This window comes from Gracilinanus agilis, chromosome 4 (genome assembly GCF_016433145.1).
Source record: "Gracilinanus agilis isolate LMUSP501 chromosome 4, AgileGrace, whole genome shotgun sequence".
In the NCBI taxonomy this organism is placed as follows: domain Eukaryota; kingdom Metazoa; phylum Chordata; class Mammalia; order Didelphimorphia; family Didelphidae; genus Gracilinanus; species Gracilinanus agilis.
In genome coordinates, this window is record NC_058133.1 from 322,063,713 (window position 1) to 322,082,682 (window position 18,970).

The 18,970-nt window shown below is 35.9% G+C and overlaps 1 protein-coding gene across 1 annotated transcript in view; it reads left to right on the top strand.

Moving 5' to 3' along the window:
* The first annotated feature begins 15,151 nt into the window (after positions 1–15,151).
* Positions 15,152–18,970, top strand: part of BCKDHB (branched chain keto acid dehydrogenase E1 subunit beta) — a 294,285-nt gene continuing 290,466 nt past the window's right edge. Inside the window, exon 1 of the mRNA XM_044676237.1 lies at positions 15,152–15,354. Coding sequence (XP_044532172.1) covers positions 15,159–15,354 — 196 coding nt within the window. The 5' untranslated portion in view covers positions 15,152–15,158. The remainder of the gene's footprint in view (positions 15,355–18,970) is intronic.

Consider the following 18,970-nt stretch of genomic DNA (forward strand, 5'->3'; position numbering starts at 1 on the left):
TCTACACATATTGGTATTCTGCACTATTCTCTAGAGAAGCAGTCATTATTGTTAAAGTGTGCCACCAAGAGCTGTAACTCAGGTACTACAACTTACCATTTTAATTTTATAGCACATTCTATCATCATTTTCATCCTTGTCCCTCTGTTTATGGTGTCCTCAGTATGATTCTGATCTACTCCCGTCGTCCTGGCAGCCCCCCTTTTCCTTGTTTCCTTGACCAATTTCCTGGGAGGCTCACTAATCAAGATTGCCCTCAGGAGAAAATGTCAAAAATAGACAAACGACAAGTCTGTCTTTGGTATCTTTTGCTAGAGGTAAATTTTAGAATTAGAAGGATTTTTATTCTGTGCCCCTTCACTCCATTCTTTCAATTCTTCTCTCAGAAATGACTATGATAGGGTCAGCCAGTCATTTAAAATGTAAAGATTTAAATCATTGCTATACTTCTCTGGAACATATGTAATAGAGAATGAATGAAAGACTTGTCTTTAAAGGAATTCACAGCAGAGTATGTGTATTCTTTGGAATGTAAGTTCCTTGAGGGTAAGGATTTTTCATTCTTTATATTTATGTCCCCAGTGTCTGGCAGAGTAACCGGCATAGGAACTTAATACTTATAGATGGGCTAACTGATTGATTTGGGGGAGAGGTCAGCAAGGAAAGGAGAATAGGTTTCCGTGCAACAATAGACCAGTAGGTGGCAATCTATTCATCTAGTCTGAGGCCATCCTTACTTTCTTTCCTGCCTAAAAGGAAATCTCTTGCTCCTCTTCCCATATCCTCTTCAGCTTTCTAACTCCACTTAAAAGGGGGGGTGGAGGGAGGAAATTTCATTAGTAACACATCATTATTGATCTATTTTCAATATGAAAATTTACTAAAACGGCCAGGCATTCTGCTGCTTTTTTCCTCTCTTTTTTCCCCGTCCCTTTTTTTTTGGCCTTCCTGACTTCCTTGCCTTTCTCCTCTTTGTCTTCTCTTCTGAAGAGGCTAGAAATTGATCATCTGATCAATAGGCATTTATTAAGTATTTTCTACACAACAAGCACTGGATGAAGTTTTTAGCCAACAAAGTAAAAACCAGAAACATTTCTTGTCCTCAAAGATGGTATATTCTAATAGGGGAGACAAATTGTACATAAATGGATATAAATGAGATGCACAGTGCTTCACAGCTACTTTAAAGGGGAATATAAGGGAGGACCTGGAAAAATCTGCAGAAGTTGGTGTTTGTGTTGAGTCTTGTAAGAAGGCACAGGTTTTAAGAGGCTGATAATGAGGAAGGAGGGACTTCTAGGCAAGGAGGAGAGGCAGTGACAGAAAACTAATTAGGAAGGAAGAGAAGAGGGTTTTCTGTGTGAGGAATTCATGAGTAGCTCAATATGAATGGATCATAAAAAGTTTGGAAAGGGGCAAAGTGGATAACTTTAAAATGTCAGAGGAGTTTATTTTTGATCATAGAGGTAATAGGGAGCCATTAGATTTTACTGATTGTAAGAGGAAAGAGGATGTCCTATGGTCAGATTGACTCTCGAGGGAAGTCAGCATGGCAGATATGCTTTAGATCAGTAATGGGCAAACTATGGCCTGTGGGCCAGATGTGACCCCCTGAAATGTTCTATCCTGCTGTGTGACATTATTCCTAATCTGGCGAATACAATGAGTAGGATACAATACAATGAAACTTCGAAAGAGTTGCCTTAGAAATAGACTGACAGATGAGTATTTCCTTTCCTTTGGCCCCCTTTTTAAAAAGTTTGCCCATCACTGCTTTAGATAGATAACTGAATTGAGGGAGACAAAGCAGGAAGACAAATTTGAAGACAATTGCAAAAGTGCAGGGAAGAGGTGATGGGAGCCTGAGCTAGGCTGGTAGCTGTGTGAGTGGAGAGAAGGGGACTAATATTAGAAATATGAGAGGGAAAGCATCAAGATTTGGCAATGGTTTGCATATGTCTTATGAATTAAAGTAAGTATTCAAGTGTTACTCTGAATGTGTGTATCTGAGTGATCAGAAGAGCCGTGGTACCTTCCACAATTATAGGGAAGCTTAGGAGATCTGTGCATTTGGGTAGAAAAATAATGAGTTCTGATTTAGATATGTTAAGTTTAAGACATTTTTGAGATAATGATCAACCCAACAATGGTACAGAGAGGCCAAAAGGGATGAGGACCAAGAAAAGTCATTAGGCAGTGATTTTAGGTGAATGACAAGGTTGGAAGCTAAGTCGCAAAGAGTTTAGAAAGAATGGGAAGATGGAGGCACACAAGAGAACTTTTTCAAGGAATTTGGCTTAGAAAGTGAGAAGAGATATAAGTTGCTATCTAACAAAGAAGGTAGAAGCTAACAAAAAAGCACAAGCTTTTTTTAAGAATTATTTTTCCTTTGTCTATTTTTTGTTCCATTTTTAGTTATTTTACTTGTACTTCCCTCCTCATAATTATTATTGGTGTTGAAATAGGCCCTTCCTAGCATGAAGGCAGGCATAAGCCTATGGCAATTTTGTAAAATTTGTTTTTTGAATTTGTACAATTAAGTGTTCTGAGGTGAACTTAAGTTGATAGTCCATGTAGTTATTAAATGTCTGGGTCATCACAAAAGATTGTGAGTATTGAATAAAATATATGAATACTATATTTCAAGTTTGAGGTATAAGTCTGATAGAAACAATTTAATTTGACATTAGTTTAAAATACAAACATTTTTAGTTTTGAGGAAGAAATATCAAATTTGAAATAGATTCTCCATGTTCTAAGATATCTTTCTATCCCAAGATAGTCTGAGGAATTAGAAGGGGAGAAAAAAGTAACAATATATTAAAAATCAGTTTATTATTAATATTCAGAATAGTCACTAATGCTAATAACACAATCTTTAACTAGAAATGACCTAATTCAATTTTCAGCCACATTTCTTTGACAGAATCTCCTCTTTGAGGATCAACATATTAAACTATTCTGAATAAAGGAAATCACTTCACTTAAGCGCTCATAGGTCAGTAGTTTCAGGAGTTGAATAAGACAATGATCTTAATTAATGCTAGGATCTTAATTTTGTACCATGGGAAGATAGGCGGCACAGTAGATAGTGTGTTGGCCTTGAAGACAGAAAGACCTGAGTTCAAATATGGATTAATATGCATAATAGCTGTGTGACCCTGTGCAAGTCACTTAACCTGTTTGCCTTAGTTCCTCTTCTGTAAAATGAATTTGAAAAGGAAATGTCAAATGATCCCAATATCTTTGCAAAGAAAATCCCAAATGGGTTCATGTAGAGTTGAAAACAACTGAACAACAAATTTTGTATTAGCTAATCTGTAGCAGGATATATTATTCTAGTTGGTTCAAAAATGTGGAATCGTCTTTAATGCACTGAGTATAGTAAAAGTTAAGATGAAGAATATTTGAGATAGAACAATATTTTAAGAGACATAAAGGAATGAATTATTGCAGTGAATTGGGATGTAGAAACCTAGCTGTGGGTAAAAACAAAACAGAGCAATCAAACCTACTTGAATCTTTAGTTAGCTCTTTATTTTCTAATAGTTCAAAGGCTCTATAGACTAACAAAGCTATCTAGGATCAAGATGGTCTAATTTAAATGGTTAGAACTTAAAAGTAATGTTTTGCAAGTCCTCTCACAACAGTTTGATTCCTTTAGCCATAGCTACTATCATAGCACAAATTCTGACTGTACATAATGATTCTTCTAAAATATATTTATTTAAATAAAATTTTATTGATGTCTTTTGTTTTTTACATCACCATATTTTTTTTTCAGTAGCATTCCTCTTCTCCTTCCTGGAGAACAACATCATAGCAAATAGTATTTTTTAGAGGCTGAAATGAAAAAGAAAAAGAAGAGGGAAAAATCAGCATAACTGATCAGTATATGAAAAAGTCTGAAAATTTGTGCAATGTGCAACACCGGTGAACATCTTATCTCTGCAAAAGGTATGGGGCGGTGTCTTCTTATATTTCTTTTTTCTAACTATGCTTATTTTTTGTAATTTTGCAACGGTTGGTCTTGATTTTTTCTATGTTTATTCTTTCCATTTTCATTGTTATAGACTTTGTGTATATTATTTTCTTGCTTTTGCTTACTTCATTCTGCATCAGTTCATTTAGTTCTTTCCATATTTCTTTGTTTTAATCACACTTGTCATTTCTTATAGCCCAGCAACATTCTATTCCATTCCTATATTATAATTTGTTTAGCCATTCCCCAATTGATGGGCAAAGACTTTGTTTCTAATTCTTTGCTATCATAAAATGGTGCTGCTTTAAATGTTTTGGTATATATTGGAACTTTCTTCTTCTTAATGTCTTCTTTATGGTATAAGTAATTTTAATTGCATAATTCCAAATTATGTTTTCCAAAATGGTTATATTGATATCGTTCCACCAACAAAGCACTAGTATGCCTCTCTTCCCACAACCTTCCCACATATTTTGTCATCTTTTCCAACTTGAAGGATATGAGACAAAACCTCAGATTGTCTTGGTTTGTAGATCTCTAATTTTTCTATAAAGAAATGCTTATTCATATTTTTTTACCATTTATCTTTAAGGGAATGATAGTTATGTATATGTGTGCATATATGTGTGGACATCGTTTATATATTGTTTGTATATCATTGATGCCAATTTAAGATATTTATTATATCTCTCATCTAGAAAGTGAACTTACCATTATTGGTTTTATATATATGTGTGTGTGTGTGTGTGTGTGTGTGTATAGTTTTTTGAATGGAAATTGAAAGATTGCTTTGTTCCCCAGGAGTTTCTTAGTCTGTTAGATAGTCTTACTACATTAATGAGGTGAAGAGAATTCCCATATGATTGCCAAGTGCAGAAATGATGTGGAGTTCTCCCAGATAGTCCTGGAGCTTATTAATTTAGGTTTTTGTAATAAGAACAGTGATTTTTTCTAATTGTATCAATCAATGGTCTCTTTCTAGATCTTTATGTACATTCCAAACTCAGCCTGAAGTATTAGCTTTATCATGAAAGTATCCAATTCAATTTTTAAAAACTCTTTCCATTTGTCTTAGAATCAAGACTAAATATCAATTCTAAGGCAGAATTGAAGTAAAGGCTAAACAATTAGGGTTAAGTGACTTGCCCAGGATCATACAGCTAGGAGGTATCTAAGGCTGAAATTAAATCCAATTCAGTTTTTTTCCTCAGCAGAAAAGATTCTTAGGTGTTGGTCAGGTCAGTGGGTTATTGTCAGTGAGGCTGCTTTTATCTTAGAGGAAAGAAGGAATTGGGAAGTCACAGTTTGTTAAAGAAAAATCATTAAAAAAATTTGTAATCTAGCATTTACAACTTTCTGTCTTTTCTACCTCTTTTGTATTGGGAGATTTCCCTGTAATGAACTGGTTAGAGGCATAATGAACCAAAGAGAGATGAAGACACTTCTGGCACAGGCCTTAGGATTGTATTTAGTCCATGTAAGCCCTAAATCTTGGGGAGCCCTGGGCCAAGGATTATATATTTGTGCTATTTCCCTAAGTATCTCAGATATTAAATGTTTATAAAAAATTGATGCAAAGATTCTTCCCCCCCCCCCCAGTTGACAGTAGCACTTCCTATTCTAGTTTGCTGATTTTGCTTTTCAATATCATGTACTCAAAATGGTCTATTTTATCTTTTATGATCACTGTTATCTTTTGTTTTGGTCTGGAATTCCATTCCTTCTCCTGAATAACAGCTGTAAAAGATGCTTCCTTCTAATCTATTTTATAACAACCCTTTCATCTTATAGATGAGAAAACTGAGGACCAAAAAAGTTGTATGACTTGTGGTAAGTAGTTAAAGAAAAAAAGGAAAGAAACCAGCATTTATTAAATGCTAGCTATGAGTTAGGTACCGTGTTAAGTGCTAGAGATAATGAATATAAACAAAAAGGCAGGCTTTGCCCTCAAGAAACTTACATATTAATAGGAGAATATCATGTATAAAAGGGGGATGAAAAGGATGGGGTGATGAAGTTACCCAGTATGTGTATAATTTTGCATAATTTTGAAGTCTGGAAGCAATATTTAATAACAATAATAATATTATTATATGTGATAATATAACAATAAAGGGTGCCAATGAAAGATAGTTTTTCTCTCTTTTCCAATAGATGCAATTTAGTAGTAGTCTTGTTAGAAACAATGTTGTGAACTTTTTTGTCTAATTCAGAGGAGGTGCTTTCATTGTGGGAATTTCAGGCTAGAAAACAGGGGAAGAAACTCTGGGCCAAGTAGCAGAGTAGTTATTTTTAAACAAGTGGAACCTTGAAGAGGTGGTTCTCCCACTCCCCACCACCAAAAAAAGACAAAAATCATGGCATGAAGGCAGCCTCCAATTTTGCTTTTTAAGGTTGGAATATGGGAAGGCTAGAGTTGCTGCCATGGTCAATAGGATACACCACCATATATCCCCTACCTTGCTTCCCTAGGCTTCCTTTAGGTTGACTAGTAACCTACATTGTCTAAAAGTCTGATTGATGAAAAATGATTACCAAAGGGAAATCTTTGGATATCTATCTAAAAAGTAGTTTTTAGTCTTAAAATCATGTTAATGTAGGAAAGTATAAACATTGGTAACAGGTATACTGTTATTGTGAATATAATTCCTGGCCATATATAAGCATATGTTGGATTTATACAGGATGTAGAGGTGAAATCAGCCTTTATAGAGCTAAGAAAAATCAGTACAGTAGTTCCCCCTTATCTGTGGTTGTTTCTTCTGTAGTTTCAGTTACCCTCAGTCATTCCAGGAAAGAGATGGAGGCAGGAAGGGGGCTGCCTCTAGGGGAGGAAAAGGGCTAACACATAGTTCATGCCCTGGAAGTGGCTTCTCTGCCTACCAGTTCTTCTGCTTTCACTTATCCTAAGAATAAAGGGAGCTACTGTAAAGTACTGTATAATAATGAATAATGTACTTTATTATTACTGTATTTAATGTTGGTAATATCTTACTATGTGTTCAATTTAGTAATTAAAATTTATTATATGTATGTATATACAAGAAAATCATATGACATACAGGACCAGCAGATGTTTGCTTCTACTGGCAATTTTACCATCCATGATAGTAACATATCCCTGGCAGATATGGGGCCTTACTGTATCTCAAAAGAAGTTAGATAGATAGTGGGATCTAGTTTTTTTCCAACTAACTGCAATTATCCTGGAAGCATTGCCTTGGAACTTTTACTGGAAAAGCAAAATCATAATTAATTATGTATTGACTCAAGATTTTATCTTGGGGTAACTACTATCCTAGGGGTTTTCACTGAAACAGCTGCAGAGAATTTGTAAATTGATTAACTAAGAGATAAAAGTAATAATTTGTTGATCTGAATCTTAATAAATAAATAATTCACTTTAAGCTCTGGAGAAAGGGGAACAACATATACAGAACTAAATATAAAGCGTATATAAATTAATTTCAAGAGAGAACAAATGGTAATAACTGGGCAGGATCTTTAAAGATCTTTTGTAGGAGTTATCACTAATGATTGGGTTGTAAAGGAAGATAGTCTCTGTCAGGCAAGCTGTTCATCTATTGTTATTAACATTTTACAAGTAAAAAAAATGGCACTGTAAGAGTAAATCACTTGCCTGTGGTCAGCTAGCTACTAAGCATCAGAATGTGGATTTGAGTACAATCTATCACTCTTTATGGTACAAATCATTATAAAACAAATACTCCAAGCTTGAAGTCATGGCATATGTAAATGACTTTGCATTAGATTACATTTATACAACATTTTGAAGTTCCTTCAACATTTTGTGAAGTTTCCTGGCAACAGCCCTGTGAGATGGATAATTATTCCCATGTAGGGAGTGAGTAGGTGATTCAGCAAATTGAGAGCCAGGCTAGAGATGAGAGGTTCTGCATCCAAATCTGGCCTCAGATACTTTCTAGTTGTGTGATCCTGGGCAAGTCACTTAACCCCTATTGCCTAGCCCTTACTGCTCTTCTGTCTTAGAATTAATACATAGCATTGATTTTAAGACAGAAAGTAAAGATTATATATATATATATATATATATATATATATATATATGTTATACACACACATATACACATATAATCCCCATGAGGAAACTGAGTCTCGGAGAGGTTCATAATTTGCCCAGGGCAGTGATGGTGAAGCTTTTAGAGACAGTGCCCAAACAGCAAACTTCATGCCACATGGGAACTCCTCCACCTTATCCTAGACAGGGGGTGGGGTTGGGGGGGACAGGGGAGGAAGTGCTCCCATTGGGCTGTTGGGTAGAGGGGTAGGTCATATTAGAAAAATCCTCAGCCACGTGTGGAGAAAGGAAAAGACTGCTACATATCTCCAGAATATTTTTAAGATTATTCACTTGAATAATATATAACGTGTGCCATAGGATTGCCAACATAGGCTTAACATAGCTACTTTCAGAGCTGTGATTTATTTTTTTTATGTCTTTATTTTATCTTAATAACAAATTTCCACATTAGTTTCTCAAAAGTTATATTATTCATGTTGTCTCCCTCCTTTCTTCCCTCCCTCCCCTCTCCCAGAGTTGACAAGCAATTTAATCTTGGTTATATATGCATTATCACACAAAGCATATTTCCATATTATTCATTTTTAAGTGAATAAACTTAAAAATGAAAATAAATTATATATCCAAATAAATAAGTGATAAATCATATGTTTTCATCGGTATTTATACTCCAACAGTTCTTTCTCTGGAGATATGTAGCAGTCTTTTTCATAAGTCCCTCAGAATTGTCCCAGATCAATTATATTGCTGTTAGTAGCAAAGTCTATCACATTTGATTGTTCCACAATATTTCAGTTACAGTGTATAATGTTCTTGCTTATTTCACTCTGCATCAGTTCATATAGGTTTTTCCAATTCTCTCTGAAATCATTTTGTTCATCAGTCCTGATAGCACAAACATTTATTATTTTCCTTTACTGTCATATTGGCTAATCTGATAGTTGTAAGGTGGTACCTCAGAGTTGTTTTCATTTGCATTTCTCTAATTAAGAAGGATTTAGGACATTTTTTCACATGATCATTGAAAGCTTTGATTTCTTCATCTAAAAACTGCCTATTCATATCATTTGATCATTTATCAATTGGGGAAAGACTTGGATCCTTATAAATTTGACTTATTTATACATTTCAGAAATCAGACCTTTATAGAGAAATGTGTTATAAAACTTTCTCTCCCAATTTGTTGTTTCCCTTCTCATCTTGGTTGCATTGGTTTTGCTTATACAACCCCTTTTTAATTTTATATAATAAAAAATTATTCATTTTATATCTTATAATGTTCTCTATCTCTTGTTTGGTCATAAATTCTTCCCTTCTCCATACATCTGACCAGAGCAGTGATTTAAATCAAATTTTCTGACTAGAAGACTAATCTTCCTCCCATTACACAATGAATTCGTGGAAGTATTTATTGTGTCCTGCTTACCAATTCTGGAAGAAATAACAATATGGATGAAAAGTATACTAGAATATGTAAAGCTGCCTAAACTAGATTTGAATATATGTGCTCAAGGTTCATTGATGAGGTGGTACCTATAAAGATCAGGATAAAAATGTTCAGCTCCACAATTCTGCCTCTGGTCAATTGTGAAAGACATACACATAACATAAAATATGAAAAGCAGAGGTAGTGGTCACCCAATGTCTCTAAGGGACTTCATAACAAAGGTTTCTGCAGTCATGGTTGGCAGATGTGTATTGAAGTTTATCATATGAAAGTGTGCTTGCTGATGCTTCCAACTTTATCCCTCAATTGAATCTGCCTTCTCTAAGTTACCTGTCCTCTATGTGACATTTAACATTATTGGTTGCCTTCTCCTTTTGGAAGGGTTCAATTATTGCCATAGTACAGATGATTTCCAGACTTTGATGCTCTCCTTAGCTACAGACCTGTATCACTAACTCTTTGATATTTTGAATTGTGTGTCCTCTAGATATCTCAAACTCAACATGATGAAAATAGAGATCATCTTTTTTCTCAGATCCTCATTCCTCTGAACTTTCCTATTACTTTAAAAGGTATGCAAACCTTCCTAGGAACCTAGCCTGTAGCCTTGGTGTCATCCTCAAGTCCTCACTTGCACTCATCCCACATATCTGATCCACTGTCAAATCTTGTCCTTTTACCTTCACAATACAATTGCCTCCAAACTGTTTTCTCTGCCTCAAGTGTCTCCTCACTCTAATCTCTCTGTGGTCAGGTGCCAAGAATAAGGATGACAGAGTACCTTGGCCATGTCACTTGCTTGCTTAATGGTTCTTCTAATGGTTCCCTGTTACTTCTAGGATCAAATATAAATATCTTTTTAGCATTTAGGTCTCTTTATAACCTGTTCCCTTCCTACATTTCAAGTCTTTTAGACTTGAATATACTTTACTGCTCTTTACTCAGTATCAGTCATCTATACTGGACTACTTACTCTTCTTTGAACATGGCTCTCCATTTTTCATACTGTGCCTTTGTGTCTTTGTCCTTCATGTCTGACCTAACCTATTAGTTTTTCTGGCTTATTTCAAGACAATTCAAATACTACCTTCTTCCCAATTCCACACCCATTCCCAAATTGTTAGTTCCTTCCCTTCATAAATTACTGTTCATATAGACAAGTCAAGAAACATTTATTAAATTCCTACTAAATGGCAGGTACTTAGTTAAGTGCTGGGGATGCAAAGAAAGGCCAGAAAGATTACCGTTTTCAAAGAACTTACAATTTAAAAGGGAAATGATATGCAAACAACTATATGCAAACAAGGTATATATTTATTGTTTTTCAGACATTCTCTTTCTGACCCTGTGGGGCTTTCTTGGCAAAAATGCTAGAGTGGTTTGCCATTTCCTTCTCTAGTAGATTAAGGCAAACAGAGCTTATACAACTTGTTCAGCATCACACAGGTAGCAAGGAATCTGACATCATATTAGAACTCAGGTCTTCCTGACTCCAAACTTGGCACTTTATCCATTGATCCACTTAGCTGCATCCTAAGACAAAGACATATATATATAAATATATATATGTACATATATATTTATATCCTGGGATATATGGAGGAAGTCATTGTATCTATTAGTTATTTACATATATCTCATTAAAATATAAGCTCCTTGAAGCAAGGGACTGTTTTTGCCTTTGCATCTTCAAGGGTCTGGAACATGATATGAGTTAAATTATTAATAACCTACTGACTGAGAGAACAATGATGATAGAGTGCCTTAATATAGATTGGATCCTAAAGACTCATAAGTATCAGATTGGAAGGTTGAGGGCTTAGTAGGATAAGAATATTTGCAGGAAAATAGAAGTATATAGCTTGGTATTGTTAATTTTGGTGTTTTATAGATCTGCACTTGCATTAGATAACAGATAGTATGTTAATATGAAAAGCATGAAATATAAAATATATCACCAAGATGGATGGACCAGCAAGATAGATCACTAGATATTTTTTTTAATACTAACAATCTCTTAAACCTCTCAAAAATAAGAATTATACACAAGAGATAAAGCAATTTAAGCTGTTTCCATCTAGGATGCTGAGCATCCTAAAGAAGTCTGATGAACTAGCACCATATCCCTTAACACTTAATTTGTTTAATCAGTTCCCTACTACTCACCATACTCCAGGTATTTAGGCTGCACAGGCCAACCTATGCTATGTAGCAGAACTTAACTATTTTCTCCCCTCCCCTATTATTTCCAGTGTCTTGGAAATCTGAATGGCAGAAATTTATTCAATCTGCAACAGTAGGATAGCAAAAAAGAACAAGGGTGGGGCAGTGCTCTGTGCATCAACACAACTCAGCCAGAGAACTGAGGAACATAAAGAACTGGGGCAGGACAGGGGTGTAGGTACTCAACTAATACTGAGGGAAGGAGTCTAGTATTTACCTAGGGCTAGTAGATAGAACTCTATCCCCAGGAGGCAAAGACTAAGGCTAGTGAACCATGAATTGCCCAGTGTGGGAGAAGGCTGAGAGAGTTTTGAGATACAGCCTCTAGGAAAAGTGTTATCAAGTGATTGGGAGTCAAAAAGTCAGTAAGAGGGTAAGTAAGCTGAAATTACTAAAGGAGGAAAACTTGGCTAAAGAACTTGAGCACAGGCAGACAACCAACAGTGAAGATAGTGGTAGTAGAAGATAATATGGCCTCCAGATTAAACATAGAGTTCAGGTAACTGAATAAATATTGTAAGAGAAAGGAAAGTGAATCAACAACTGATTTAAAGATTATAGGTCTCCCAGAAGAACATAAATAAAAGAAACCTAAACACAATGTATGAAATCATACAAGAAAACTGCCCAAAGGTATCTAAACACAGAAAACAAAGTGCCAATTGAAAAAATCTATAGGTCACATTTAGGAAAAAAAAATTCAAAGCTATAAACTCCTTCACACATAGTGGTTATATTTAGCAATTTTATTGATAAACAATAAATTTTGCAAGTGACCAGGAAAAAGACCTTTAAATTTAAAGAAAGGAAGTCAAATAACATAAGATTTTTTTTTTTTACCCACTAGACTCCTCAAGAGGGAATGGAATAATGTATTCTAAAACGGAAAGGAAATCAAAAGGTAGCCTAAAGTGACCTCTGCAAATCTGAGACTAACCATTAATACCAAAAGATGGATATTCAGTAAGAAAGAATCATTTGAAACATTCCTAGAAAGAAAACCGGACCTGAAGAAATTGTTTGCTTTTCAAACACTCGGGGCAACAGAGATATAAGAAGAAAAAACAAATACAGCAACTAAGGCAGCAACAAAATAACAGAGAGACTAATAAGAAATCTCTTTCTAAACACAGTGACTGGGTTGAAAACATAAATAAACAGAAGTGATGGTGAAAAAACAGGCCTGAAACATTATGGAATAGCTGGGATTTGGAGGAAACAAGATATTCACTATATATCATGTATGTACCTAGCTATTTACATGTTATCTTCTCTAGTAGATGATTTTTGTGCGATTAAATTACAAAAAGAGGGGAAAGAAGGAAGAAAATAGAGGAAGGATGTGTGATATACCTATAATTAAGTCAAAGGCTGAAAATGAAGCAAAAATAATTCCAGTAGACTCTCAGGAAGAAGAGAACCTACAGGAGAACGAGCAAAGAGGCAATGGCAAGGATTGAAATGGAGGGAGGAGAGAAGAAACAGGGAAATCTTGTTTCAGTGGTGTTGGTGGGGTAGATACCACTAATGAATGTTCCCAAGGGAGAAAAGAGATCTAGAAAAGGAGATTAGAACCTTAAAATGAGTATAACTTACAGGGATTTGGTGCTTAGAGAGCGCATTTACCCTGCCTTAGAAGAATTAGAGGAATTATCTTCAAAATTTAAAAGATCTCAACTAAAAGAAGACAAATCAAATCTTAAAAAGAAAATATATCTAGTTGTAAAGGAAACTACTAAAAAGAGAAAAATCCTTTTAAGTCCTGAAATACATACAAGAGAATTATTTAAATAATGTTTACTATCCATTTGTATAATCCTAAAAGGGAAGCATAAGCAAACTATAGATTAATATCATTAATGAATATCAATTCAACATTTTTATTTTTTAATTAAAAATATTAAAAAAACTCTTACCTTCCATCTTTGAATCAATACTATGTTTGGTTCCAAGGCAGAAGAGTGGTAAGGGTTAGGCAATGAGGGTTAAGTCATATAGGGTCAGGGTCCCACAGCTAGGGAAGTGTCTGAGGTCAGATTTAATTAAAAAAATTTAAAATAAATCCTGTCATAAAAGATAGACTCTTCATTTAATAAATCATTCAAGAAATCATTCATTATGACCAAGTTGGATTTATTTCATGGATGCAAGCATGGTTCAGTATTAGGAAAACAATCAACATGATTAATCATTAATAACAAAAATATAAAAACCCACCAGATTATCTCAACAGATGCAGGAAAAGCCTTTGAAAAAGCACAACACTAATTTATGCTAAAACTATGAAATATGCTATAATTGTAATATGATAGGATTTAATTAAAAACTAAAGCATGCATCATATGCAATAGGGATATCTTCTAACACTATCTTATCTGACTTTGGCTTCAAATAGGAAGAAATCTTAAAAGTCATTTAGGTCAATTCCCTTGTTTTATAGATGAGGAAACTGAGGTCCATATAGTTTGTGAATGGCAGAACTCTCAGACTTCAGTTTCTAGGAGTCATCCTAGTTCCTAGTTTCTTCCTTTCAGTCCCTATCTCCCCCTCTTTCTTTGCCTTTAGCTCTAATATTTCCTTTTATATTAGTCTGCTACAACAGATTTGCCATACATTGGTAAAGCCCTAATTTCTTAGGACTGTATTATTTTGGCTTAACTTTTGGACATTCCATAGCCTCATCTAAAAGAAGGTGTTGAGACAAGATTTGTTAAATTCTTTAAAACGTTAATTCCTTCAGACTTCTAGAGTGCTAACATTCATGTAAGATTTTTGAGAAGAAAATCTTAGTATTTGGCTAAACTAAATCCTGAAAAGAGAGGTGGAAAAATCAGTCCTTCTATCAGAAACTAAAGGGGCAGTTTGGCACTCCCCGGATTTAGATGCATGTGATGCCCATTCTCCAGAAGTTGATGATAACTTCAAACCAATAATTCAGCTACTTTTTCCAAAGTTCTAAACTGAATGACAACAGGTGGCAGGTACTAGGAGAGAAGAGGGTAAACAGTGGAATAAAGGCGTTAGGTTAAAAAGCTACCCTACCTCTCTCTCAAAAAAAAAATGCATTCTAGTTGGTACCAGAAAAATCCTAGTTAAACTTGTCCAGGCGTAGACCCATGCCCAAGCCCAATCCGCAGCCCAGGCCCAGCGACTCCCAGAGCCCAGTTCAGAGTAGTGTGACCTTACACGCTCCGCCTCCAGTCTGCTCCTCCTTGCCTATCCTAGTGCGCAGGCCCACTCTTAAAAAAACGCCCCATTTCTCTTGTGCCCCGTCCCCGCCCCCGAATTCCGAGATACGATTGGTCAGTCTCACGTGATCGCCCTGACTGCTTTGCCAATCAGAAAGTCGCCTCAGGTACCTCCTCCCCACCCCCTCCCCATCCCGGCAGCGTGTTTTCAGCTGTATCTGCTGACAGTCTGTCTGCAGCGGGTGCTGTGAGAGGATGGCGGCGGCAACTACTACAGCGCGGTGGGTGCGAGTGCGGGCCGGGATCGTGGAGGCAGCTAGGCTCCGTCGACAGCTGGGAGGCGCTCGGCTCGAGCGGCTTTTCCTTCTGCCTTCTGCAACTGGGAACTTGGCCCAGAGGCGGCATGTAGCTCACTTCACCTTCCAGCCGGACCCGGAGAACAGGCAGTATGGTGAGCTGGCTGGCCTCGGGTCCTGAGCCGGGTGCTCCAGGAGGGGCCCTTTGGGGTCCGGAGCTCTTTCGATCTCTGTCCATTTTACAGCGAGTCAGCTCCTCTGCCCGCCCTTCAGCTTATCATTCTCCCTATCTCTCTTTCTCTCTCTTTCTCTCCTCTTCTATCTGAGCCTCTGTACCTATCCCTTTGTGTCTCTGTCTCTCCTTCCTTCTGTCACCGTCTCTCCCTCCTTCTCTCTCTCCTCCCCACCCCTTTTCTTTTCCCGTCCTGTCTCTTTTTTTCTCCTTCCTCTCTTTCTCCCTGAGCCCCTCTTATTTCCTCCACCCCTTTCCTGTCCTCTTCTCTGTCCTTGCCTTTTCATAGCCTCTTAGATATCTAGTCCAACCCCCTCGTTTTATGGAAAAGGAACCTCATCTTCACTATAGGAATGTAATTATTTTGCCCAAGATCAACCCAAATAATAAAGGACACAAAACATTAACCAATAATTAGGAAGATTAATTCTAAAGTGGGACAGCTAGGTAACACAGTTGATAGAACACCAGGCCTACAATGGGGAGGATCAGAGTTTAAATCTGTCCTCTTACATTTTCTACCTGTGTGACTCTGGGCAAGTCACTAAACTCCAACTGCCTAGCTCTTGCCCTTAGATTTGATACTAAGAAAGATAGTGAGGATTAAAAAAAAAAAAAAAAAAAAAAAAGCAACAACTCTTCTAAGGTAGATACCAAATCCAAAAAAATAAAATGAATAGAATTATAAAAGAAACCAATTATACTGAAATGCAGTTATTTTTTTTGGAAACAAATTTTTTAAGAAACAAATCTGGAGGTCCCAGGATAAGATTCCTTGCTTTAGGAGGAACATCAAAAGTTTGCTCTCTTGTGGAAGAAAATGTTATATGATGAAAATATAAGTTTTCTCCCCAAACACATTAGGAAGATAAGAGTTTTTTTTTGTTTTATACAAATTTTATAACTATACTTTTAGATTTTCAAGAGAAGTAAAACAGCCCATCAGTCACTCTAATTGAAGTTTGGCGAAATATATGTGAAATCAGAGAAACTTGCATTCAAGTTCCACTTCTGAACTTACTTATAAAGTAAAATAATATTTGTACTACCTAGGAATTATAAGGAAAAATAAGGATATGTGAAAAGTGCTTTGTAATACATACTATTTTCTATAAATGAGTCATTATTATTATGAAAGTGTAGGTAGTGGACATCCAACCATAGCCCATTCTGTCATTCAGACCACTCAGCAGGACTATATTTTCCTTTTCTACCAAAATTAAAGCATTTGGTCAAGCCTATTAACTGGCAAAGACTTATTCTGTGACCTTGGGAAAATCATTGAATATAGTAACTTCACTTTCCCTTACTTATCAAAGGTTTTCCTTCCTTTTATTTTTTTGTCTTCAGCTAGTTATTGAAAATCCTATAGCAAGTTTCAGAAAAATAGCAAGAGACCTATTTTTTGGAAGCAAAGAGTTAGCATAAGAAAGAAGAGTAAACTCCTAGGTTTTCACCACCAAATCACCCTTCATTCTTACTTTAACCTATCTAGGTGGTGGTGGCTGCCTCATTTTAGGAAGCATGAATACAGTCTGGTGAGAATAGCCTTAATTCATTAATATCAAAAAGTGTAAACTCTGGAATCAAAGAACCTGGAGTTGGATCCTGACTCTGTTTTTTGGGAAATGTAATCAATGTTATAAGCAGCTTCTTTTGATCATTATTCTCTCCTTTGATCTATTAAGTTTTAGGAGGCACACTCTTTTGATGTTCCTCTTAGAACAAAATTCTTAACTTAGGCTTTTCAGATTTGTTTTTAAAAAATCAACATTTTGACATTTGCATTTCAATATAATTGATTTTCTTTGTAATTCTATGAATTTTATTTAACAGATTTAAATACATGATTCTGAGAAGTGGTTGGTAGGCTTCACTGGAATGCCAGAGGGGTCCATGATACATTCAAAAAGGTTAAGATCCTCTTTTGATCAATATCAAATCATTTTTTTTTAAACCCTTGTACTTCGGTGTATTGTCTCATAGGTGGAAGATTGGTAAGGGTGGGCAATGGGGGTCAAGTGACTTGCCCAGGGTCACACAGCTGGGAAGTGGCTGAGGCCGGGTTTGAACCTAGGACCTCCTGTCTCTAGGCCTGACTCTCACTCCACTGAGCTACCCAGCTGCCCCCAAATCATTTTTTGAAAAAGACATTAATCAAATTTAATATAGTTTTCTGAAAGAGTTAGATATCTTAATTAACATTCTTATTACCAATAGGAAAAGCCCTAAATTACTCACTTAAAAAACAAAACCACCAGTGACTAAAATAATTAGGAAAAAATTGCTTTGGCCTGCCTATCTATTCTGTCTTTTTAGTGGCATCACTGAAAACATGAAGATGTTACCTTAAATTGAGGACAAATTATAGGCTCATAATTATAGTTCATTTTATTGACATTTTACAAAAAAATTTACTTCACAAAGTCCTTGCTAAGCAAAATCTATTTTTTAAAAAATCATTTAATTCTGTCATAGAATGACATTCTCATGCTTCTGATCTTGGGTGGGATATACACACCGGTCCCATTAATGATCTTTATTTTAACTCCAGGACCTTAAGTTACTACAGGACTTTCAAATTCCCTTTTGATTATAAAGTTGAACTTGGCAGTTTTGAGTGGATTTGTAGCATGAAAGTGTAACTGGTTAATTTGATTCCTTATACTTCTGTCTAGCCTGAGGAGTAGTGGTAATTGCAGTTATATTAGAGAAGACGATTGAGAACCTTTAAGCTGCAGTAAGTGCACATTTGTTTCTGAATAGTTTTTCTATATATAGGGTACGGTGCTTTAGAGAGTGGGGTTACTTTTCCTTTTACTTGTGTGGTTCCCTCTGAGATTCTACCTTCATTTACCTGGGATCTTCTGGACTTGGCTTACCTTTTGGTAATCATAACCTCCCTCTTCTTTCTTTAGTTCAGGTCATCAGAATAGCTCATGGAACACTGGACTTTGCTATCTTCAGTGCCTTCACAGCCTTAGAACTTGTGGGATTCTTCATTTGCAGCTGAACTTTCTCTGTGTGCTGTCTTCCCCGTCTAGAGAATGGGCTTCTTGAGAGCAGGGACGGTCTCACCTTTTTTTATTTGTATCCCTGATACTTAGCAAAGTATTTGACACAGAAGTGCTTAATAAATGATTTTTTATTTAATTCAGGTTCTTCATAGAATTCTTGGCTTTCTTCTATAAAAATGTTATTGCATTAGCATTAGTTATATTCTAAGTGGCCTTTTTTATAAGCTCTTCACTAGTTTTGAAATATTAGCTGTAAGGAGTAAAAATTATGGTTTGACTGAATATTTAAGAGTTTTGGTCGCCAGGAATTGATTACGCAATTCCAAATTAAAGACCCAAATCAGGATGACTTTATGGTAGTTTATTTACAAATAGGAAGAGTGAAAGTAGGGAAATTGAGAGAGAGAGAGAGAGAGAGAGAGAGAGAGAGAGAGGGAAAGAGAGGGAAAAAGAAAGAGAGAGAGAGAGAGAGAGAGAGAGAGAGAGAGAGAGAGAGAGAGAGAGAGAGAGAGAGAAAGAGAG